At 41.3% G+C, this 26,872-nt stretch overlaps 1 protein-coding gene across 1 annotated transcript in view; it reads left to right on the top strand.

The window, feature by feature from the left end:
* The window catches only part of LOC138606384 (bis(5'-adenosyl)-triphosphatase-like), a 342,041-nt gene that overhangs the window by 240,114 nt on the left and 75,055 nt on the right, over positions 1-26,872 (top strand). Inside the window, exon 4 of the mRNA XM_069678849.1 lies at positions 23,016-23,161. Within this exon, the coding sequence (XP_069534950.1) occupies positions 23,016-23,161 (146 nt within the window). The remainder of the gene's footprint in view (positions 1-23,015; positions 23,162-26,872) is intronic.

Genomic DNA, 26,872 nt, shown 5'->3' with positions numbered 1-26,872 from the left:
GCTGTTGATCTGAACACAGTCGCTTCTCAAGGTGCTTATTGGACTATAAACAATGCAGTGCATAGAAATGAAAGTCTTGGATGGAAGATGTTTATCGCTAACCGCTGGCTAAACTGGAAACACTGACAAGTTAGCCATCGTTCCCAGAGGCATATATCGATGTCACATGACACGCTGATGTGTTCCGGGATTGTCACTGGGGCAATCTGTTTTCTCTCTGACTCCGCCTCCTTACCATCATTGCCAATAATGTTTTAATACAGATGAACTGAGTGATGGACCAATACAGTATAGTATAGTACAGGCCCATTTCGAGCACCGAAGTCGACCAATATCATGAAAGTGTTGGGTTTTCCACAAGCAAGCAGGCCGATGAGACTGACGATTGGTTGGTGTCTAAATGTATAATTGTGCGGTTCGGACGTATGTTTCGTTCTTATTTGCATGACAAGCCAGAATAAAAAATGTATTAAATTAAATGCGCTAACAACAGCAACAGTAAAACAACTGGTAAATAGTTGTCATAATACAAAAAAATCACTCACTGATCAATCAGAGAATTAATCAATAACCTGATTATTCAATAAATATTACTTGCTTTATCTAATAGAAAGAAAAAGAAAAAAAAGCCACAATTTCTAATTTCTCAGTGTTCATTTCTGAACCTGTTCAAAAATCAAAGCCAAAATAAAACAGCATCTGGATGTTTTATATGTCTTATTATTGATCGTTGTCTTCGGCCAGGCTGGCAGTCTTGTTGGCGTTTGCTGGAAACATCTTAATCCGTGCTGTTTTTCCTGTCAGTATTTTGTGAGCTGAAGCTCTGGGTTAGAAATCCCTTTATTTCTGTGCTTTGTTTCTCTTGTGCCCATACCTGCTAGTCCTCCTGTAGTGTTTTTATGCAATGTCTCCTCCTAGCTGGAGAGAATGCTCCTCTCTCTTTGATGGTCACCGAGGCTGGAGCTTGTAGCAGATACAGGAGCATTGAGGGGCTTTTCTGTTTCCTGACAAGGCTTATTGCTTTGACAAGTCTGTGTCTCTAAGGTCCCGGGCTTTCTGACTGCTTTAACCCTGTGATCCGGAAAAGCAGCTGTTCCTCTGGCTGACAGTCCCTGTACATCTCACATGAAGGCTGCACACACAGAGAAGCCTACGGAGAGAGAGACAAAGGAGGTGGGAGTCGAGTGGTGTGATGTCCTTATCTAAAAGCTCAGCATCCTTCTTGGAAGCGTTTACCACAAATATTGATTTTTTTCCCCTTTTCCTCTTCCCATCCGCGTGCTTGACTCTTTTGTTTAATCATATCAGATTCAGAGGCCTGTTCAACATTGATAGAATTGATTGCCCGAGACAAAGCTGCCAATTTCTATCTAAGGCATTTTCTTTTTTAAATGCAATTCTGCGATGTTAGAGTCCTTGAGTTTAAATTGATCTGACAGAATCGATGTACATTTGAGGACGAATCTGAGAGGAAAATGGAAAATACTTTGATTAGCTCTGACTTGAGATTGTGGTAGGTTCAAAGTGACAGACTACTTTAAAATAACCTCTCATTATTGGGTTTATTTATTTGTTTTTTACCCAGCCTGGCTTAGTGCCATGAAAAAGTCATTTATAAATCTGTCTCTTTAAAGAACCATCTGCTTTTCTCTCACTGTAATTCACTTGATTCCTGGCAAGTGACAGAAATGGCTAAACCCACACATACACACACAAACACACACGTATACATCCTCACTCTACACAATAAAGCTTTTATGGCAGACCAGGTGTACCATTTTAAAAACTGTGTTGAGAGGTTTGTTTCAATGAGAGTATAGGAAGGCTTCAAACAGGCTTTTGCATTGTTCATATTTACTGTAGAATTTATCTCCTGTACACTGAGTCTAAACACACAGTAAGCATCACAGTGTACGCTTCTCATGGAAACACCGTGCTATTAAACAAATGGTTCTTACTTGGTAAGTGCATTTACTGCCAAATGTAGACACACTTTGAGACCTGGGACTCCTACTGGCTTGATGAAAGCTGGAAACTTTGACCGTTGTTTCCACTATATGTAACTGGGTATGAATACAATGAGACTGAATGAGCTTCAGTTTACTTTAATGCATTAAAGTAATAATCTCGAAGATTTTTATTTAAATAAATGTCTGTTAAGTCACTATCTATCACCAAATGAGGTAACACAATGGTGATTGAGCCTATGGCCCACTGATGAAAGCTTTTACAGACTGGGTGTCTGTGGTGACTTTAGCGGAAAAAATCACAAGCGGCGCCCAGTTAGTGACGCGTTTTCCATCAGCCAGCAGTGGTTGGTCTGCCAGAGAGGGTAGGCGGAGCTAAGCGGCTGCTTTTTCGGCTCTGCAAGTGTTGCGAGTAAACAGTAATCTACTATGGCTGAACAAACAAAGAAAAGATGGATGACTACAGATACAACTTCAAAAATAAGTGAAAATCCAAAGAAAAAGAAACAAATTCGACGCTCAGATGAAGGCAAGCAGTCTGAAAAGGAAAGCGACCGTCAGCGAGGAAAATCAAGAGGTACAACCGTAACAAAGGGAGCCAACCGTGGACATCTGGTTATTTGGGAAGTGTCCTCGGCAATTGGCGGTTTTCGCCATATCCTCGAGATTATCAGTTTAAGTAACAGGGAAAACACTTTATCTATGATCATCATGAACTTTAGTCCAGTTTTGGCCATTTTGCCTTTATTATACAGGACAGCTGAAGAGAGACAGGAAATATTGGGGGAACACAGTGGGGAATGACACACAGCACCGGGCCGAGGGCGGGAGTCAAACCTGAGGCCGCTGCACTAAGGATTTTAGGCGCCCGCTCCTCTGACTGAGCTAGACCAGTGCCCCAGATTGGCCCAAACATGGGAAACTACATACAATTACAATTATAATATTTTTTATATTAAAATACAATTACTGTATAACAAATGAGCAAACAAGGGTTATAAGAAATATGCTAGACATTGAAGTTGCTGTGCAGGAATGGCAATAGTCCCATTCTCCACACCTTCACTGTAACTCAGTGTGTAAGGGAAAGGAAGGCAAAGCAATGTTGTTTTTTGGCTATGTTTGGAGAGATGAAAAAATTCAGTTATAGTAGAGTTTATGTGGTCTCATGTTAATCTTCTTTCTATAGAGGAGAGCGTTATTAAAGCCCTTACACCCATCTTTGGTTTTCACAAAGCCCCAGTGTGATCTTGTTGAGATGGGGATTTGGAGAGGGGAGTTGTATTTGTTATCCCTGATGATTCCTCACAGGTTTTGTCTCCTTTTCTCTGCTCTCTCCCTCCACACAGGCCTGAGATGTCAGTGTATCTCCCCAGATTTTTTCTTTAGGTTGTGGATTGGCTCAGGGTGGCTTAAGACTGTCTAATCCCGGCTGACAGTTAAGTAATTATTGTGGAGGAGGCTTTGCCCAAGACACTGGGTATTGAATGAGGGCTGTGGTTGCTATTGACAGGAGACGGGGGATTCTATTTTTAACTGTGTGAGCCGGCTTTGGTAGCGTGAGAAACGGGACACTTCAGGCTTAGTCCACCTCAGCCAGTGTAAAGTTTGACCATTTGTCAGGGATTGAATGTTGTCATTTTGGCTACAAGGTGGATGGTTCTACTGTCTGAACCTCCATTATAGCAAAAGAAAAAAAAACCACATATCTCACTGTTGCAGATTTCTGTGGAAGAACATTCTATATCCTAAAGGGGCGTAACAACCTGCTCACTGTACATGATTCAGATTATTTCATTACTAAAGAAATGAATAATTAGACAAAAAGTAAGGATTAAAATGATTTAAAATCATTTTACTTAAAGTTGTAATCTCGAAGATCTTAGTTTTCGTTCTCTTTGGCGACACCTACGGTAATTGCAGGAGCACACTTAGCAGATATCCAGGCAGCATTGCATGTGTGGCGTCCACGGTTGGCTCCGGTTGTAACTCTTGATTTTCCTCGCTGACGGTCGCTTTCCTTTTCATACTGTTTGCCTTCATCTGAGCGTCAAGTTTGTTTCTTTTTCTTTGGATTTTCACTTATTGTTGAAGTTGTATCTGTAGTCATCTTTTCTTTGTTTGTTCAGCCACAGTAGATTACTGTTTACTCGCAACACTTGCAGAGAGCTCCGCCTACCCTCTCTGGCAGACCAACCACTGCTGGGTGATGGAAAACGCGTCACTAACTGGGTGCCGCTTGTGATTTTGTCCTCAAACGTCACCACAGACAGCCAGTCTGTAATACTGCAAATGCAAAGGCTTTCATCAGTGGGCCATAGGCTCAATCACCATTGTGTTACCTGATTCGCCAGTAGTTACTTCAGAGACATTTATTTACATTAAAATCTTAAAGATTATTACTTTAAGATAATAAAGAATTATCTTATCTTATTTAGATAGGAAATAGGAACTTATGAATAGGAAATAGCTTTCTTATAGTTCTTCTACTTAGCTCTTCTGTCGCTCACAACAAACTGAACATTTCCTTTGATATCATGAACGTGACAGCTCAAATTACAACATCTCTTAACTGTGAGTCTGTTGACGTTTCCCTTTTGATCAAGCAGTCCTTAGACTGCCGTTTTTCCTCTATGCTGTCTTCTTAAATGTTGGTGATTTGTCCGTTGTCCAGCTTCTTGTGTCTAATCTTTCTGTGTTTTGCTGCGCTTTTTTCTTCTTCTTGTCTTTTCTTGTTTGTTTTTTTTCCACAGTAAAGTGGCTGACATTTAGCCTAATTTATCGGACTTCTTCCTGTGGATTGATATGCCTGGACGGACCCTGACACCAGAGCAACAGGCAATATCTCTTGCTAAGGCAGAAAAACTACATGTGGCAGATGTGGTTGCTTGGACAGTGCTTTAAGGTTAATGTTAGCATCACAGAATGACAGTTCAGTGATCGCCTGTGACTTTGCCGTGGGTTATGGTTCACAATGTACTGTGGTTGTTCATTACACAAAAGTGCATAATGCTCTATTTGGTTTCAGATCAAACTCTGTCAAAGTAAAGAAAGATAGGACCCTGTATTAGACCTCTGCATTCTGTGGGTGTAATACTGATAAATAGAAGATTTTTAATGAAATATTTGAATATAACTTAATCCATTTAAATTCAGATCACAACCTCACATTGTACTCCAAAACCAGCTGCTATCGCTGCACCCAGACCTGTGCTCTGCTCTGACTTTACTATTCCACGCTCTGTATATTCATCAAAAATTACAGGTCTTCATGTCTGTTTTATGGGCCGAATATGGAGTAGTGTGTGCATAATTTCAAGCACTGCGTCTCCTCCTAATATGATTATTTATCCCCCGCTTTTGTCTGCATTTCAGGCAGGGTGATATTTCAATCATAAATCATGAGCACAGCGGAGCCCCCTGAATAATATGCCCTCCAACAGAGGGGCTGCGTATTTATAATGGGGACACATAACAGCACGCTTGCTTGCCCTTGTGTTGGGTAAAGGTTCTCCCTGTATCATAGATCACGTATATGGCCGTAGGCGCTCGGGAGCTAAACAGCTTTGCCTCCTTCTGCAGGCCATATTGTAGGTGGAGAAGTGTCAGTTTAGCCTGATTGATCGTATAGACGCAATTTGATTTTAAGATTCATTTTGTCTGCTGATGTGAGAAATGCTGCCAGGTGCTGGGGGGAGTCGTTTGCTCTGAATGTGGTGGGGATATTTCCCGACTTGCACTGAATCGAACCATCCTAAAATAAAGGTGTTATGTCTTGTCAGTGGAACTTCTCGCAGCTGTCATGCACTTCATTTTATCATGTTCGCTTAAGAGTTTTTTTTGGGTAATCACTGCCAATCTGTCGAAAACTATTCAACCACAGGCAGAGGAATCTTATCTTCTCAGACAATGAATCTCTGATTTAAAATCTCAGAGTCTCGCACATCGGCACAATGCCTGTCAAATCTCAATAGAGCGTATTGAAATGAAGTTCAGATTCTATTTTCTTCCTCCTCACTCCTTTCCCACCCCTGTTGTTTTTGTGATGCCAGGAATGATGTATGTTTTAGGCTGCGAGTGTTCAAGTGAGTAGACGTTTTGTGAGCATGAGGAAGACTCCCGATGAGCGCGGGGCTTTGTTCTTCTGAAAGGAACATGATGGGGAGCACTTATTCTTCTCCCTTTCTCTCTGCGCTGCCTGTCAGCGATGACTGGTGGCTGCCGGCTGAGTTTTCTCGAGCCTAACTTTTTCTCATTGTCAGGCAGCACACCTTCTTTTCACTTAACTGCCACTGCTTCATGCAGCCCATGCTGGCTTTAACATTAGAACAACAGTCCATGCTTTGCAGGAGATTGTCTTCTTTTATCTAGCTCTTTGCATAAAATCTGCACGCAGCAGCTCAGTGGAATCAGGCTGACTTTTTGTGTGTGCTTATGTAGGCAGCAGAGATATAAAAAAACAAAACTTTAAAAAGTGTTTTTCAGTATTTTTTGTCTGTTTCAGATTTCATGCAGGAAAAAGTTCCCCAGTCAAACATTAAAGTAACCATTAAGTTAGCAGACAATTCACAAGTCATCAATGAGGAAAAAAAGTGGGTTTTGTTACTATGGCAACAACATCATGACAACTGTATGATAACCCACTGTCGACCCTTTGTCTTTTATTTTCCAGCCTTTCTTATATCACTCTGAGATTGTTTGTTCACCATGAGCATAAACACGAGGACGCCTGCTCTCGTACTATGTATGAATGAGTTACATGATGTTCCTGCTGTCAAAGCTCATTATGACAGCCACAAAGCACAGACAATGTGGTTGCATTCCTGACATTCGGTGGGGACAACAACACAGTGAATATCATTAATCTTGAAGAAGAACTGTTGTTGGATGGAGCCCGATTCTGGCTGATCTGTTCCCACAATCTATGACTTTTTTTCTCTTTTGTGACTGCTTCTGTCCGAGAATGTCCAGAAAACTCTCCTCCATTTCTTGGTTTACCCATTTGACGAGTCCCACTCCATATGACTGGATGCCTGAAAAAGAGTGGCAGCGACACAAGCACCTTTCTGAAAACTTTAACAACAGGCTGCTGCATGCTGGCTTCAGATAAAACACCAAGGGGGGAATTCACAAAAGGATTGCGCGGCTTTTGCGCCAGATAAACCTTACATAAAAATGACAACGCCTAATTCTCCAAGCACACTCAGAGGGTTGATTGCACCCCAGAGTGTGCTGTAGATCAAACAGCGTCTCTGTGCTCTGGTGCTGTTTGCGTGTATTTAAATGAGTCATTATGCAGACATTCGGGGCAAATTTGGCCCCTTTCTATGCAAATGAGCCTCGTGGCAAAAAAACACCTAATTCACAAACGCCAGTGCTAACAGCACCGCGCAGTTAGAGAGAACATTTTAAAGTCTGCAGAGAGCTGGTGGTAACTGCAGTGCAGCATTATAAGGGCTCTGAGTTTCCACTAATGGTGACGGCAATTCAACCTTTTGTATGATCAGAAAATGTATTTGTCTGTAAAAAAAAATCTGTTGATAATATATTGTCATTTTTTTTATAATCGGGAGACCAATCAGTCCGTGGCTGTGCGAGGCTCAACTCAAGCACACACGCACACTTTGTCCACATGTGTGGAGACGGTCTGGTGCAGTTACGCATGACAGGGATTATAATATAGACAAGCTGCTGCAGCACACACGTTTAATAAATGAAGCTGCGTTACAGAGAGTGAAACTAGTAAACACCTGCCTAGTCTGAAATGTACAATAAACTGTTGAAAGAGCTGCCCCCTCCTCTCCCAGCTCATCATCGATCTGTGCATGGAGTTGAGATCTGTCAGTGTGCACTCAACTGATGCCTGAGAGCGCAGCACCGCACAGCAGAGAGTGGAGGTGCAGACAGCTCCTCTTCACAATCAGACACAAAACAAGAGCAAATTGCACGGATCTGCGAAACTTTATAGGCGTGTTTGCTCTTAAATATCATCACTGCAATTTGCTTAGTAAATTGGACCTTGAGATGGAGCAGATAGCCGGTGTAAATGATGCGCTATTTATGAAGCTATAAGTGGCTGCAATTCATTCTTAGTGAATTCCCCCCTCAGCGGGCAGACTCCAGCTTATGTATTCACACGGCTTGTTGAATCGACCGTAGCCCTTTTAATACCTCCCTTTAAGTCCTGCAGAAACGTAGTTAAATAAAGCCGTCATTGTGGCAGATTTTAAACAGCATACCAGCGTTAGAGAAGCAAATGAGGATTGATGGCTGTGATTTGTAGCACAACAGCATTGGCTTTGAATGTGACATATATAACATACACATTGGGCAGTGCCATTGCTTTCTTAACAGTGATGATGGTTTACCATCCCTGTTATATTGCAGTTTATCTCTGTTTTAGTTTCTGTTAAGGGTGAGGAGCCTTGGGACCTTGTTTGCTCTGTAATTCACAGACACACTCAGATACCTGCTTACTTACTTGCTGGTTTGCCTCACACATAGAATGACGACAAAACATCACACCTCTGTCCCATCTGGCCCCCATATACACAGACTGCTCTACTACAGGTGGAACAACATCACCTTCCTGTTTCGTGTTCGCACCTTTTACAGAATGCAAAACGGTCAGGCACAGGATAAAAGTGACCAGGGACATATAGTGACAAAAAAACAGACACCATAAAATGCCACCAGTTTGAAGCAAGAGCTGTCCATCAATTGTCACAAATCCAGATTGTTTGCACTGGAAAAACAATGAATATTTAGGAGACTGAATTCGCATTGCCTCAACTTTTGGATGGATTTAATGATGTGCCTGGTCAATTACAATTATTTCCATATTTTTCATATTTGAGAGGGCGTGACCCCATCTGCAAAGTTACGATTGGATGATTGTGTCTCTAATTTGGAGATAATTTGGGGGAATGAGCTGTCACTGTGCAAAACATCAGACCTAATAAAGGAGATGAACAAGTCAGAGATGTGGGCAGCGATTCAGGGCCTTGAAAACCAGACTTAGTTAAGGTAACTGTAAAGCTTGCACAGCATGTGAATGTGCTTGGACTCGACTTGTACAAGAGCGAAGAAAAAATGATGACGGCCAAAACCAGAGTCCAAGATTGACGATTAAAACCTAAAGTAAAAAAAGATCACCTAGGACAAAGACAACTGTGGTTTCTCACCACAGCACAATTATTACAGTGGATGATGAATTTGTATAGAAATCCTAAAGAAGTCCTTCATCTGCTGTTCAGACGCTGCAGACATCCTAACTCTGAGCTTCTTTGTTTCCTTTGCTTCCAAATGGGAAGAGAAACGAAAGAAACCCTCAGGGTGTCACTAAAATATGAAGCCATTCCATCACATCCAGAAATTTCCCACCATGAGCCCTCACTGCAAGTTAATATGCTAGCCCATTTACTCCTGCTGAGAGTGTGTGTGTGAGAGGCTGTACAGGCTGAGGAGGCCAGGGTCCATCAGCAGGGAGGGGGCACAGCGGTGCAGCCTGGGAACAAAAGACCAACTGAGGAGGGGGCTTTAAGGAGGCCAGGGCCGGGAGGAAGCCCCGGGAAGCTGCTCCCTTTTATTTTTAACCAGAGAATCACTTCATGGATTTAAAAGACCAGTTTACTTGTGAAGTGGAGTACTATTCAGCCTGCTAACAGTGCTGTACAGTGTCTTCTGAGCTTCTTGAAGGGGCCACAGGGTTAAGAGTTTGTACAACTGTCTGTCTTTATATGAGTCAAAGATCTTAAGACCAAACATGAGCACCATAATAATAGAGAATGTACATACAAATCAGATACATGCATTGGATTTATTAAAGAAACAGTAAGTCTCCAGTCAGTGACAACTGTCCCACACTTTTAAGACAACAGAGACAACTTCTATTGATAAATGAGGACATTTATTTATAGCAAAAAAAGGACTGAAGATGAAGTGAATGTGGATTAATGAGGACGCAGAAAGTTAACGAAAGCTGTTTGAAACATCCACCCATCCATCCATTATCTCTACCTGACTGACTCGGAGAGTCGGTCGTCTGTCAACGGGAAGGTTGGGTGTTCGATCCCTGACTGAACCCCAATCTGTGAATGTGCAAAGATCCTGATGGCATAGCAGCCTTTGCCATCAGCGTGTGGAGTGTGAAAGGGTGAATTTGACATGTAGTGTTGGAAGACTAAAAAAGCGCTGTATAAGTACAGTCCATTTACCACTTATCCTGTGTTATACTGTGCTGAAGCCGGTCCCAGCTGTCTGGGCGAGAGGCACACCCTGGACTGGTCGCTAGTCAATAACAGGGCCGAACACATATAGCCAGACAACCATTCACGCTCACCTTCACACCTATGGGAGCCCTGTTCAAAACAATTTGTTCATTTTTACAATTAAAAGGTGAGGGGAGTCTCAGTAACCAAATAGATTGATTTAAAATACATGTTGCAGGTGGAATGCCTGATTTGGAGGTCCTGTAGGTTTGTGGACTTTTCCCAAACCAGGGCTGATCACACTAACTCTGACTGTTTGTAGGCTCACTCTAAACAGGCCAAGCCCAATTGAAGAGCGTATAAATCGCAGGATTTGTTATATATGTTTCTGTTTTGAATCTTTTATAAAAATGGTTTTCTGTTTTTTATTATCACATGCTTGCAGTATAAGTTCTTGACACTGAAATTGTATTGGAGCGTCCTGTGGCCCTCTGGCCATTAGAGGGTAAAAGTCTGTAGTTTAGATTTTAATATAAACTTCCCCAATCTTGTCTATTCAATTGCTAATGTATGTTAATTATAAGGGCTGAAGTGGTGAACTGACTTTGCCATTCTTAGAGCCACGCTGCTTTTGGAGTAGCTAATCTAGATATTGGAGTTTTTCATTCTTCATCCTTTTTTCATCAGTGTTTTGGACTCGAGGAAAAGTCATTGGGGTTCAATAAAAGAATAGGAGCCATCTTCTGGGGACCATGAATATCTACAGTGAATTCTATTACAATTAGGCCATTGGTTTGTCAGATAACATGCCTCTGGAGCAAGTCCAAATATTTCATTGATCCCTTTATCTTTGCCACTCAAGCTATTTTTCCCACTGCCTTTTTACACCAACTACACACTCAACCACAAACACACACAAGAGCGTGCTCAATGTCACACACCACAGCTCTTAATTAGATGTGTTTATTCAGTGCTTACAGGCCTGACGGAGTTCTCAGCCGGGGCTGGGGGCTGATGGCTTCATGCATGTGAAAACAAAGCCTTAAAAAGTCCTCCATCACTGACGTCTAGGCAATAACGCCGTGGTGGCTCTGAATACCCAGCTGATTGCATTTAGATTTTTTTTTTCAGGGTCTCAGCGTGACTAAACGCCTTCTAATAAAGGCTTTAATATTTTATGAATAGTAAATCACAAGCTCGCCAAATATTTTCTTTAAAAATGGTAATTAAATTTTGCCATACGCAATTAAGGTACAAAATGTGCAGCATTGTCATTTTTCTCCTTCCACTTCCATACGCCTAATACACACAAATCCCTGATGTATCGTCATGACTTCACTGAAGCCCTTTGATATTTATTGTGTGTAGATGGATGCCCATGTCAGTAGCTGTGTGTCATTTTCCAGGGCATGATTGGGTGATAGGGGCCATTTTAGGCCAACTGTAATCGGGCAGAAAGAGCCAATTGTTGCAGCAGCGGTGATGGATCTCTTTGTTTTGGCCATCCAGGATTTGGAGCTGCCAAGGGAAAGGGCATTTTGATTCATTTGAAGGCCTGCTGCCTTCATCACAGCCTGTTATACTGGGAGTGTGTGTGTGTGTGTGAGAGAGACACACACAAAGAGAGAGGAAGTGAGAGAGAGTGTGTGCGTGTATTTGCGTTCGGGGTTTTGTCATTCTCTTTACTCTTAGTTATCTAAGCAGTGAGCCTCTTCTGAGGAACAGGAATGCTTTAGAGAGCGTCTTCAGTTTGGTTCAGGGGACACACAAGGAGCTCAAGAGGAGCTTTCCAAGTCTGAGAAAATAACCCTGATGATGTCATGTTGTCAACATGATGATGTGTTAAACTGGTTTGGTTTGTTGAGTTTGAAATATAAAGATGTAATAGTGAAAAGTTGAAAGCAAAGATGCTGTCAAGTTCAGAATCAGAATCTGGGTTTATTGCCAAGTAGGTTTACACACACAAGGAATTTGTTTTGGTGATTTTGGTGCTTGTTGACGAGGCTGGCAACCGAGGGGAAGAAACTGCTCCTGTGTCGGGAGGTTTTGGTCCTGATGGAGCGCAGCCTCTTGCCAGAGGGGAGGGTCTCAAAGAGATTGTGTCTGGGCTGAGAGGGGTCGGCCACAATCTTAGCTGCAGGGTCCTGGAGGTGTACAGGTCCTTGAGAGATGGCAGATTGCAGCCAATCACCCTCTCTGCAGAGCGGATGATACGCTGCAGCCTGCCCTTGTCCCTGGCAGTGGCAGCAGCGTACCAGAAGATGATGGAGCAGGTGAGGATGGACTCAACGATGGTGGTGTAGAAGTGCACCATCATTGGCATTGGCAGGTTGAACTTCTTCAGCAGGAAGTATATCCTCTGCTGTCCCTTTTCGATGAGGGAACTGATGTTCAGCTCCCACTTGAGGTCCTGGCTGATGATGGTCCCCAGGAAGCGGAAAGACTCCACAGTGGAAACAGTGGAGTCACTGAGGGTGATGTGGGCGGGTGTGGCTGCTTTCTTACTAAAATCCACAACCATCGCCACTGTCTTCAGAGCATTAAGCTGCTTTTGAGTATTCCTGTGGCACATACATATGGACAAGACATTAATGGTATGGAGGTTGTGTAAAATATATTGAAATGAGGGCACTGGTTTGGCTCAGTCAGTAGAGCAGGCGGCCCATATATAAAGGCCACAGCCCACAACGCAGCGGCCGCAGGCTCGACTCCCGCCCTCTGCCCCTTGCTGCATCTCATCCCCCACTCTCTCCTCCCAATATTTCCTGTCTCTCTTTAGCTGTCCTATACAAAAAGGCAAAATGGCCCAAAAAGTTATCTTAAAAGAAAAATATATTAAAATAAACCAGCATCCTGTCAACCACCCATCGTCCAATAAAACCTTCCTTAACATTGGGCTTATAGCATAGATATTTAAAACCTGTTACTGTGTTCAGGTGAAATTTGACCCATTTCGAATGTCAGGTGTATGTAGACCAACTTTGGAAAGAGGATTAAATGATGCTGGGGGAAATGGGTGTCCATTTTTGTTGATGTCCTGTCTTGAAAGCAGTAAAGACTACGACCTCATCAGCCTAACTAAGACAATCACCTGCTCACTTCAGCTGCTTCACTAATTAACTGTTGTTTGCTGCTACCTCTACCTACAACTCTACCCAGTCCATTGTTTAATTTGCATACCTAAAATAGGGGCTGACTAATGAGGAAGAAAAAAAAATGTGTTCACTGAACAGCAGAGAGAGTTCACAATAAAAGCCGAAGAATTCTTCAGAGTGACTGGAGAGAGTTTCAGGCCAGGATTGTGTTCAGGGTCACAGGAAACAACGGGATAAACAAAGAGTCTGGGCAAAACTGTTTCTCTGAGAAATTAAAAGAGACAACAAAACCGATAACAAATGCATTTGTATATTCTCGCTCTGCCCAAGTGCATCAGAGACCTGATTTATACGTTTGCTTCTCAAGGCCTGGAATGGCACAGAAAGACAAGCTAATGTCAAACATGTCTATGTATGAAAGAGCAATGCAGGGATAATTTGCTTCTTAATTATCACTAAACTGATAAAGGACAATAAGGACATGCATTCTGGTACAAAAACAGGTTCTGTACTTAATTAACAAAATCGAAACCCTAATAACCATTTATTCACATCGGATGAAACAGGAATTGGAAGCATGTTTCTGTGTCCAAGATCGACTGCAGAAGTTTAAAAAAGCCATATGATTGTTTTGCATTCAGATCCAGCGCTGTGACCTTTGACCTGCAGCCATTGGCTGAGTCACATAATGTGAATCTGTAAATGTTGGACGTCGATTTGGCTCAGCGGTTAAATCGGCGACCATATAAGGAGTCTATAGTCCTCAATGAGGCGGCCCCGGGTTCAAATCACGCCCTTGGCCCTTTTTTTCCGTGTGTCATATCCACTCTCTCTTCCCCTGTTTCCGGCTCTATCCACTGTCTAAAGACAAAAAAAGGCCAAAACAATCTGTAAATGTTAAATTAGATGATTATACATTAGCTTCTTTTTTCAATATTTCTCGCAATTATAAAAAAATAAGCAAAAGCACTTTCTTAGATGGATTGTCCTGCTCTTCAGTTTGGATGAACACACAAACCAAAGACAAATAATAATTTAAAATAGTTGATAATGTTGAATAAACTATATCAATACTAGTATTTTCTTAGCATATCAATGCAAATTGAGCTAGTTGGGAAAATATACCATAATAAGAATACTCATCATCGCCTTCATGTCCAAAATCACATTATTTATATGCATATTAGTGCACTGTCGACATACAGTAGATACACATCCATTTTACAACACTAGAATTAGGATGGACTGAGTCCATCAACACCACAGTCCCACCTGGAGCACTTTTATCCTGCATGTGACCATTATGAAGTCTACCTCATTTAATTTTCCAGTGTGAACAGCCCACAGAATCAAACTGTATTAGGATTAGTATGTAGTGTGAAATTGGTGTGATACAGATGGGACTGAGAGGAGGAGGAAGGTCACTGAGAGGGTTTTTTTCAGGCTCAGGTGAAGTCATTGTCGTGGTGTAAAATTGACAGTGTGGCATTGGGAATGGGGATGGGGTTGGGGGTTTGGGTGTGTGGGGGCGAGGGGCATGGGGACAGATGTTTTCCCTCACAGAAATGATTGCATTTGCAATGTAAAACCAATCTGCGATGCCTTGTTCTTATTACATGCACCACGACCCTGGGAGTGAATCAGACGAAAGCAGTCAAATAACTGTTGTGACAGATAATAATGGGATATGAGCAGATGGTTTTCTCACTATGTGGAAATGCTCGGGCTCTTCAATCTCATCCTTCAAACCCCCCGACTGGAGCAGCCGGCCGCAGACAGAGGGGAGAGGCTGTTCAGAGCTGGAGATGAGATTGGCCCGGGCAGAGACATATGGAAAGCTCTCTCCTCTCTTACCCACACAATGGTGGTGGGGATGAAATCATCGTCCCCCGGCACGCTAATGACCCAGGCCATTTGGGATCCCCTGGAAAAATGGTGTTTGGGTGTGTGCGTGGATACATATTGAAAGGTGCCTGGCATGCAGTGAAAGGAGTGAGGGATTGGCAGCTTGTGAAAAGTTACTGTGTTTATTAGGCTCAGATGATTGTTAGAATGCCAGGCCTGTGTATAGTCTGCTTCCTGATTAGGTTTGGGGCCGCAGCCCAGGATGGCAAGAGCTTTTCTTGGTTGGCCCAGTGGTGATTTATAACCGGTGCCAATGCTTTATGACACTACAGGAAGTAGTTTGATGTTTATATAGTTCAGTAGGTCAGAGTGCTGAATGGCAACAAGTCCTCATAACCAAACAATAAAATAGCCTATTTGTTAGTACCCTTCAAAGCGACCCGTCTGACAGTTTCAAAATGTAATCACAATCCTTCCCTTAGCCCCCATAAAGTGGTGTTTTCTGCATAAACATAACCACTGAGCAGAGTGTTGATGCAAACCATAGACTGTATAAAAAGATGGACGACATGACAGCTCCCTAAAAGTGAAGCCAAAACATTTTGTGCGCCCCCTGCTGACTGGCTGCAGTAAAGGTCATAAAGCCCACCTCCTCCATGTTAACAGATGGGACATGAGTCAAACGATAAAATCAAAATACACGTCAAATACATTGTTCTCAAACATGGTTACATTAGTTATTTGATGCTGTCAAAATGATGATTGACAGCTCTGTTGACATATACGGCTCCTAATCTGTTCCTGATTAGCAGAGTGGAGGACGATCAGCGAAAGGAACCGTAACAAAAGCAATCACCACAGTCATTTAAGTTTCCATACCTGTGAACGTTAACCTCAGTCCAACAAAAGGAAGCTGTTCTGCTGTTAAACACGCCGGCGTGCAGGATCCTTGCTGTTTTTTTCAGTAAGTTAAGTGTGTGTTTTGGTTAGCAGTGCCTATCACGGGAGCTATTTTGGCGTCAATTCCGTACAATGAAAGTAGATAGAGACGTGTCGTCCATCTATATATACAGTCATTGATGCAAACCTGGGACACTTTAGCCCCTCACACATGAACTGCACTCCTGAAATGTTCACGCTATTGTCTGGGTGGGATGCATGTGTGAACTTAATGCTGACTTTTTCCTGCAAGCCTCTTAGTAAAATGTGTGCACATGAGCTGATGAGTGAACACAGCAGGTAATAGTCAGGAACACTCACTGTGAGTGAGAATGCGGGGTGATGACGTTTATACCATGCGACTGGTGCAAAACCAGAAGTGTGACACGTAACAGGATGAGGTTGAAGGTTGAAGAAGAAGGATCATTAAAGACAACAACAGGAAAGATGTCTGCAAATTAGAGAGATGAAGAGATTCGGGAGCTTCTGGCTGTGATAGCAGATGCCTGCCTTATTAAACCCCCCCCCTTACCCTGCCTGACAGGGAAAATCTCCTGCTGAAAGGGAAGTTTGAAAGAGCAAGTCGGGGGCAGACTGTCTTGAAAATCTTCTGGAAATTGTCAGGAATGAATGCGTGAAAAGGGCTTTTGTTTGACTGTCCAGCCTTTTTGTTTGCCCACCATCTACCACCACCGGCCTGCAAGTGCGGCCAGAGCCACAGTTCATAAATCTCGTATTTCATTCACTCAAAAAAAGAACTGTCTGAGAACATAATCTAGGCAGAGGTTATGTTGTCACTGTAGTGTCATAAAGACAGCAGTTTAATTGTGCAAACATAATTTCATTTGGAAAAGGGGTGCTGTGATTCCCCCATACATTTGTGGACTACTGTTTTAACACTAGAAGTGCCGGAAAGTCTTCACTAACTGCCGTAAGCGGTCATTCTGACCACTAGATTTCAAACTCTATATTCTCTCATGATAAATACACAATGGAGAGATTCATGCATTTACTGTGTTAGGATTTAAAAAAAAAAATCGAAATAAAACCAAAATGTACATTCAACAAGGTTAATTATATATTTCTCAACATTCATATCATAATTATTACCAACCATTATTACTGCATATATTAACACCAGTATTTTTAAATAAATTAATTCATCAAAACTCGTAACAACAAAAATTACAATTAAAAAGTTTCATGTTTGATTATAAAACATATTATTTTAACATATAACAAATTTATAACACATATAATTTGATATTAACTTTTTACATCAAAAGCGTGCTTAGGATTCACAGTGAATGCAAGTGACCTCTGTTCTGCTGGCTTAGTTTCCACACACAGCTTTGCGGCATTTGCAGCAGGTCTGGTATGTTTTATTTTGAGCGCAGTTTCTGCGGACATGGCTCTGTCTCCGTTTTGGTGTCTGCTGTGGCGGTTGCTTCGGCTGCTGACCGGGACCTTGTGCCGTCTGCGATGCTGCTCTTTTTCCCTCCATGAATTCTCAGCTCCTCTGCCAGCTGCTGCATAAACTTCCTCAGCCTATGTTGCTGCTGATGCACTCCTTGAAGAGGATGTGGGCGTTGATCCCAGCCAGAGACCGATGACGTCACTTTGACTGTGAGAGTGATAGTTGCTAAGCAACCAAGATGCAACATTTACCGCGAGAGAGATAAACAATAGAATAGCGTGAAAATTCTGTGCGGTCAATATGACCATTTACAGTCTTTTATGTAATTTATATAAAAATAATTTTAAATGAAAATACAGACACTTTTAGGAAAAGGCCCCAGCAAGATTGTTTTTTTACTGAACAAAGTTATTGCACATACACATTTGAAACATGGCTGTTTTTTTTGGAACATTTGGCCACACCTCATTTTTAATAAAAATACTTATTATTATTTGACATGTACTTTACCTTAACTGTTTTTAGCTGCTGTCAATCTTCTGTCATTGGAATTCAGTGCTTCCTCAGATGATCTAAATTAAAAGCACACAATGAAAAGCAGAGTGGCCATAGAGCCAGTGTTAGGCTTTTATTTTGAAAATAAAATAAATAATTTGTTCACTGATGAAATCTTGCAGCAACTGTGGGGAACTTTTGTTTTGATTTTGGCAGCCTCTGTGGACCAAGCTGAACATCTCTTTGCTGACCCTGTCCTATACATTCATGTTCAGTGTTCTCTCTTAAGCAAAATGGTTTTATCTCACTGTGTATGTTTGGAAAGCACAATGGACGAGAGTTTAGTCCGGAACTTTTAAACACACTTTAAACAGGCCATACAGTTGTGGATACGTTGTTGAGCTTAATGGGTTTGTAGTGAGACATAATTCATCCAGTAACACAAAGTAAACAAGCTTTGTCTGCGTCTCTGCGCTGTCCGGCCTCGGCCCTGCATCATCTTTCATGTGGCCTAGCTCCATCACCACGAAAGCGCACTGAGAAGAAAGATATCAGCTCATGTGACATCTGATTTCATTCCTGTGCAGCGCACACACACACACACACACACACACACACACACACAGAAACAAAAGCAAACCGACCATTTGTGCCTCCGCTTGTGGCTCTTGAGATGAATGGCTGCCAGACGAGGCCACTGTGGCATGAAATGCTAAGATGTAATCATCTTCTCACAACAGGATGCTGTTTTCATGAGAGGGGAATGAACTTCAATGTCTCTTTCACTTTTTTTTATTGCTGCCGCCTTCAGCTTTTTTCTTTACCAAGTCTTGGTTTTAACAACATCTCTCATGCCTTTTTATTCGCGGAAGAAATTTGAAGTAGTAGCAAAGCAGAAGCAATGGAAACTGAAATGTAGCAGTAATTGCTACCAATTTTTTTTCCAAATAATTTGAGGGACTTTTAAAATGTAATAAAGAATATTTATATATAAAAGATAATAAAATAATAATATATTAAATAATATATTAGATAGATACATAATATATTTTTGAACATAGACCTCTTTGGATTAATTAAATAAACTATCTTGAGGAATGAATAAGAATTATGATTTGGATTTCATGCAGGGCTTGACATTCACTTTTTTGTGGCCAGCCACCGTGGCTAGTGGTTTTCCAACGTTACTAGCCACTCAAAATTTTCACAAGCATTTGTTCAAGCAATTTTTTTTTTGTCACAGCCATATGTTAGTAACCACTGTTCGGATCTCACTTTCCCGCTCTGTATGCAAATGAGCACGGAGCCTCATGCCTTACTATGACTTTTAAAAACATCATATAATACAAAAACACTGTGATGCAGACTCGTGCAGAGACGGGGAGAGCAGCTACGCACAAGCCCAGAGGGAGGAAAGGGGGGGTTGAGTACTGAGCTCCACTACATCTCTATGTTTATCAGTGAAATATATTAGCAGTTCTGTTTTTAAACTTTAGCTGTGCGTGGAAATACGGAGAGATTGCGACGTTATTGAGCCAGGTACAGAGCATGAGAAACACACACAGATCGATGTCATCGCTGCGCTGCTCACTGCTGGATCACATTATTATACATTCTAATACCACCTGCCAAAGTGGCTAGTAGGAGTGACTGAGTTACCCGCCACTGCCCAATTCGACCTGCATTTGGCCGGTGTTAATCTCAAGCCCGGATTTCATGCCTGAGTCATGTTAGTTAATTCATTTATTTCACTGCAAACATCACATTCTGAAAGATCACACATCTTTATAGAAAAGTCTGTTCTTTGCTTCACCTTTGGCTTGTTTCCTTTGTCGAACAAGTATAAAATAGTGCAGTTCCAAGTATTTTAACTTGTATCTGCCAAATCATTTCGTTTCAAGACATTACTAGAAATAAGTGTCTGTTTCATGAAACAGCACAAAGTTACCACCAATTTATCCAAACTGTGACAAATTAGCTAGCTTGCTACTAACCGCCTGAATCTCTGCTGGTTGCCTGGAAAATAGTCCTAGCTGAGAAATTATTTCATATTTATATTAGAAAACATGATACCAAACTATCCTTCAATCAATAAATGTGATTTTTGTTAATGTTTGAATGGTAAATGTTTTTCTATCAGCACAGTATCATTTATGAAACAATAAAAAACTTGTTTTTATTGTTCTGGTTGTGCAGTGGTTAGCGCTTTTGCCTGTCCCAGTTCGGACTTAAAGTGGGCCTTTCTGTGTGGAGTTTGCATGTTCTCCCCTCCAGGTACTCTGGCCTTCCATGCCAACACATGCTCGTTATATTCATTGGTGACTCTAAATTGCCCGTAAGTGTGAGTGTGAGCGTGAAAGGTTGTCTGTCTCTATGTGTCAGCCCTGTGATTGACTGGTGATCAGCCCAGGGTGTAACCTCGCCGCTCGCCCAATGACAGCTGGGATAGGCTCCAGCCCCCCTGCGACCCTGAACAGGATAAGCGGGATAGATGATGGATGGATGAATTGTCTTTTTCTTGTCTTTTTAGTTCCATCTGATCTAGTTCTGTAAGCACTTTGGGTTGTATTTTCCATGAAATGAGCTTTAGACAAAGGGGTTTGATCACTGACTGCTACAGTCACATGTCGAAGTAGAAGAAGAAATAGCAAACTATCCTTGAATCTATATACTTTTTATCCTTACGGCCGTGGTCTTGTGTGTTATTTGTTGGGCTTTGCTTTGCTCTCTTCTATTTGTGCAGCAGGTGATTAAGCACCGCCATTTGTCCTTGATAGACACAGACAATTCTTTGTTGATTTATAGTTAGGTAGTCATCGTTTCTGTTGTTTTCTTGAGCAGTTTCACTGAAGATTTGAAAAAGGTAACCATATATAAAGTAATGATCATATGAGTCAGTTTGTTAATATATTCTTGTTGTGCTAATACTGCAGTTCCCTGCATTTTTCTGTGACTACTTCCCTCATCCCCTGGTTGTTTGCAGCCATCATTTGACATCATAATGTTCAATAAGATCTTGAAGTTAAAAGGACATAAAAGTTTCTTATTTTCCTCCTTTTTCTTGTGTTACTTGGTCTCCAACGTTGGCCAATCTCTCACCCATGTTCTTTCATGGGTTTTCTTTTTGTTCTGTTCTTTTGAAGAGAACTACGTCTCCCTCCGCTCCTCTAAGCCACTGTTATTGATCAAATGACCCGCGTCGGAAAGCAACATGTTCCTGAAGCCTTTCGGATATCTGCCCGCGGCTGCAGTCACCATACACTCATCAAACTGTGTCTTACTTCTGTCACTGAGCTTGATTACTTTTCTGTGGGCAATCACTCTGACGTGGGATGAGAGCTTTCCTCGCAATATGTTCCCTGACCTTTATGACTTAAATGAAATGGATCATTTTTCTTCAACTGTTCACTTACACTTGATGAAGTGTGGGCCGAAATCAGAACATGCTGTATTTTGCAGTGATTACCGATTTATACACAAATCTTAGGGACTTTCTATCATTCTCCGTAATTTTTGTTTTGTACTCTTTAGTAAATGTAAGTATGCTAATAAGCTAAAGTAAGAAGGCTAACATGGTTTCTCTTAATGTCATGTAGTTTTTCCAAAGCAGGTTGACATTAAGGGTGCTGGGAGGCAAAAACAACACTGTTAGACAATTAACAAATTGGATTAACTGAACGTCTGTCCTTGATGCTGAATAATTACATTATAAATTACATTATGAGTTTTTACACATCTGTTGGCTCAGCTGTCTGGTGCTCATGAGCCTGAAATAGCTTGTAGTCAAAGTCTTTAAGAGAAAAAGATCAATTTTAAAATGATTCATAAATCTTTTAAGCTAAAAACATTTGGTGTTTTGCCATTACTAGCTTAATTATGTTTCTACTCTATCTGTGAATGTACTACAGAACAATGCTGAAGTGCTGCTTTAGCTTAGTTGGTAGAGCAGGTGCAACATGTACAGAGGCATAGTCCTCGCCGCCGGTTCGACTCCAACCTCAGCCCTTTGATGCGTGTTTGCCCCACTCTCTCTCCCCCACATCACTCTCCACTGCACAATCAATAAAGACAAATGTCCAAAACAATTATTGAAAAGAAGATAATTCATTTATAAGATAAGATAAGACAAGATGGGATAATCCTTTATTGATCCCCAGGGGGGAAATTTGGGTGTTACAGCAGCAAAAAGACAAAACGCAAGTCAGTGAATGCAGTGTATAAAAAAATGAAATAAAATAAGAATAACTACATAAACAGCTTTAGATTCTGCTGTAGTGTGTTCCAGGTCGATGGGGCCTTTTTACCAAATTCAGTACGGGGTGGACAAAGTAATGAAACCCTGGGATTGTAAGCTGTAGCAGCGCTGTTTATGTGAGATGTAGCTGGATAAGTAAGTGGGCAACAGTCCGAATGTGAGCGTGACAGGTTGTCTGCTGTGTGGATTGACTGACGATCCAGTGTAATCCAGTCCACCCGACCCTGAACAGGATAAGCGGTATAGATGATGGATGATTGTTTTTGACTTGTCTTTTTGTTCCATCTCATCTAGTTCTGTAAGCACTTTGGGTTGTATTTTGCATGAAATGAGCTTTAGAGAAAGGGGAGGCTGTGGTGCTCAGTGGTAGAGTTGAGTTCAAGTGGAAGGTTGGTGGTTTGAACCCTGACTGTTACAGTCACATGTCGAAGTAGAAGAAGAAAATATGATATCAGGTATGAATGTGCATAGGTCCTGAGTGGAGATTGGCATTGTAGCCTATTGCCATCAGTGTGTGAATATGTGAAAGGGTGATGTGTAAAAGCACTTATATGAGATCAATCCATGTACTGTTTTTATAATTATTCTTATGTCTGCATGTGCAGTTTTCAGGAGCAGTTAAATGACAGGGTTGTAGCTGAATGCTGATATCACAAAACTTTATATACAATACTAGTATTGCTAATAAGGTGTACCAAGCTTTTGCATGGTGTAGCTGTAAACTGTGACTTTTCTCCAGGGTTAGAAATGTTTGTGTCTCCAGCACAGAGTTCCTTAACACACCTTGTTCAGATGTGTTGGTGTGCCCTCTGAGACCGGTGGAACGTTTCAGGGATCTTCAGCCCAACGAGGTGGCAGATTTATTCAGCACCACTCAGAGAGTCGCCAACCTGGTGGAGAAGCACTTCAACGCCACGTCGCTCACCATCGCCATCCAGGTAAAGTACAGACTGAGGGACTGTTCAAACATGCTTTAGCATCAGCTTCAGTTTGGAGTGGGGAATGAAAACACAATGATCTCTGAAATGGTTTTAAATTACAAAATGAAACCAAAAGTGGAAGTCCGAAAGTTCCCAAATATATTCCAGACTAAATAATGAACATCTATATAAAACAATTCAGATGTGTTACATTATTTCTATTTAATTAAACAGGACAGACAGAAAAGAGGGGGAATCATGATACTGTTCTACTGTAGTGTTGTGACATTCGCGAGCGATCCTTTTCTTTGGAACGGCTCTTTGGTGTGAACGACGGGATCCGAGTCGTAGGTGAGAGCCGTCCTTTTTATAGTTCAAATTTCACTGCCTGCCCGAGATCCACTCCCCTTTATACTGCATTACCACAGGCAGCTTTTTTCAACTGCAACTCCGCTGCAGGAATCATGTCACCACAACATAGTGCAGACGGTGAGCAACATTATAACTCTCCGCCAAGTTTGTTGTATTTTTGTTGACATCTCTGTCGTCATAAAGATTTGTATCATAAAGGATGATGAAAAGAAACAGAGCCATAAGATCCGGCTCCCTTCGAAGAGCCGTAATTTCCAACACTGTTCTACTGTGTGGGACAAATTATGTTTCAGTTGCACCTGAAGAAACTTCACTAGAAATTGAATGGGTAATACAGTTTGAAGGGTTCTCAACTGAAGAAAAAAAGTTCTTTATATTTAAAGCTAATAAATAGTCTAAAAGTATTTGAAGATTTCTTTATTACTTGTCTAAAGAAAATCATTTTTTTCAGAAGTCAATAAAAAAGTGAATGACTTGAGAAGATAGAAACGTTGTTCTGCAGCAGAGAACAATGAGGCCTGTTGGTGTTTTCAATATGGATCAGCTCTGCTGTCTTATGATGGAAGTTAAATACAGAGCTGACTCTGACACCCAGACAGGCTCTCGTCTCAGACTGAATGGCCTATTCTGCATAACTGGTGATATATATGCTAATATCGAAATAGCACCTAGCTGGCTCTGCGGCCCTGTCAGAGAAAATAGTTTCACAGGTTAGGAGAGAGAAGAAGAAAAAGCAGAAGAACAGAGCAGCGAAGAGTAATCTTTACTTGGATATCATTTTCTCTGACTGCGGAGGTGATGAGAAGTGATAATAGGAGATTAGTTGTGACAGCTCCCGGGTTACAGCTAACACATTAAAGGAGAACTCTCTGCAGGAGGGGGCAACTGCCACCGCTGTGACAAATAATAATATCACACAAATCAAGCTCGCTGGAGGATTGGTGGTGAAAAATAGATTTTTGGATGGTGACACAAATGCTCCATTTTTCCTCCATCAGTGCTGAGGAATAACAGTGCAGTTCATCACGTCTGAAGAATTGTTTATTCACTCACCGCTCTGATGTGTGATGTGTACGAGAGGCAGGCCAGATATCACCTTCTTCTTACAAATAACAAACTAATTAATCTAATCACACTTAATACGACAGAGTGAGAGGACACACGTGATAAAACGTTTCATAATCAGCTGATGAAGAAGAGGTTGAAGGAAGTTCGAGATCAGAACATTCAATGGTTAAACCTTTTTAGTGATAATTGTCTCAATCTAAATGCTCTCTGACAGGGTTGTGTTTAGCTGTGGTAATGTTACATTTGCTTCATATCTGTAAAATGATATGAATGTTCAGAGCCCCTCAAAACTGACGTAGCAGTCAAAAACAACAGTTAAATGTAAATGGTAAATGGTAAATGGACTGTACTTATACAGCGCTTTTCTAATCTTTGCGACCACTCAAAGCTGCTTTTACACTACATATCACATATCACGGCTATGCCACCAGGAGCAATTTGGGGTTCAGTGTCTTGCCCAAGGACACTTCGACATGTAGCCTGATGGAGCTGGGGATCGAACCTCCGACCTTCCGATTGAAAGACGACCGACTCTACCACTGAGCCACTGTCTACTTCCTTCTTATCTTTCAGTGGCCAACAGCAAAAAAGAATCAGCGCTTTTGGGGTCCTTTTTTTTTTGTTTCAGTAAACCAGTAACACAGTTCATCTTTTTGTTTCTGTGTATTCAAGATTCAAGTCTTTATTGTAATTGTGCAAAACAACGACACAGAGAAGCGACTGCCTGAGCTGTGGTGCAGAAAAAGATCAAATAAAATAAAATTGAAGAAATAGATTAAAACAACAATAAATAGATAAAGATGAAAAAATAGTTGGCAGAAAAAAAACTTGGCACCTCTCCTCTAAAATCATCATCATATAATAAACTGCTCATTTTCTTTATTAACATTTATTACAGTGATAAAAGAAATGTTTAAATTCACAGACACAATGTGTTAAAGGTCAGGAAACTATGGCCAGAGATGTGGACTTGAGACTTGGTGATTTGGACTCGAGTCGACTCGAGTCACTGTTTGGATGACTTGAGACTTGACTTGTATCTTGGGTGGAAAAAAAGTGACTTGACTTGCCTTAACTGAGCACTCGACTCGACTTGACTTGATGTAACCTGAGACTCGCCCGAGAAAAAATGAATCGAGACTTGCTTAAGACTTGGAACAAATGACTGGGGACTTACTTGGGACTTGAGCAAAGATAACTTGGTCACAACACTGACTATGGCATTCTTATACATATAAAAGTAAATAAAGGGTTGGCACAGGTTCATGCTAAAACACAGGTATTACGAGGTTTGTGCTACTAAATCAGTCGGCTCAGTTCAGGAAAAGATGGTGGTTTTAGTCGTATTTCAAAAAGTCAAACGTTACTGTCTCCTGCTAAACGTCAGTGTTAAGACTACCGTCTTCCCATAACTGTAAAGCTTCATGAGTTGATTTATCGGGTGTTTGGGCGCAGCGCTACGAGCTGTAAATATTAATATAATGGTCAACGTATTGGCAAACAGTCATCCATTTATACATCCAGCAGACTCAGGGCAACATCAGCATTGATCAGGGGCCTGGTAGCTCTGCACGGGTCCGTCTTGTATAGGAAGATGCTATTCTTCTGATCGGTCTTTACATGCATGAAAACACACAAAACCTGGCACATAGTTCCAGTCCTACGACAATCTTCTTTGACTTATAATTCAAGCAAACGTGCTGATGGTGGTTCTTTGATGTTGGGATATATCTAACACTTGTTTTAAATCTAACTTTTTTATAAGTACTGCACAATTTCATATTTGTTTTCTGCAATAGTCACATTGCAGGATGTGCAATGTCTACAAATTAAGCCAGATCCACGATGCAAGAAGAGTCCTTCAGATATTAAATAATTTAGTCACATTTTTTGGTGGTTTGATAAATTATTCAAATGCACCTTTTCACCAGGGCTCAAACTGGCTTTCAGAGTTGTTGCCAAATGGACCTACTTGACATAATTAATGGACAGTGATAAGCTGTAGTCGTACATGAGCTCCAGTTTTTCTCATAAACACTGAAAGCAGCATCATCCACTCTGAATAAGGATACATCAGAGGTGGGAAACCTCAGCTAAGTGTGTTTTTGAAGGCCAGAAGCGAAAGAAAAATGTCTTTTTCACATTTATGTGCATTTATGTGAGGACAGCCACAGTCATCAACCAGAGTAACACCTTTATGTTGTTACAGAGGATTTTATTTCAGGATGTAAAAAATATAATTTGTCATCTTGCAGCTGCACTTGAAGAAAAATAAGAATATATATAATT

The sequence above is a fragment of the Semicossyphus pulcher genome, unplaced genomic scaffold (assembly GCF_022749685.1).
Source record: "Semicossyphus pulcher isolate SPU_LCO1_2020_fin unplaced genomic scaffold, fSemPul1.0.p SCAF_3, whole genome shotgun sequence".
NCBI lineage: Eukaryota > Metazoa > Chordata > Actinopteri > Labriformes > Labridae > Semicossyphus > Semicossyphus pulcher.
This window is presented reverse-complemented; position numbering and strand designations above follow the sequence as displayed.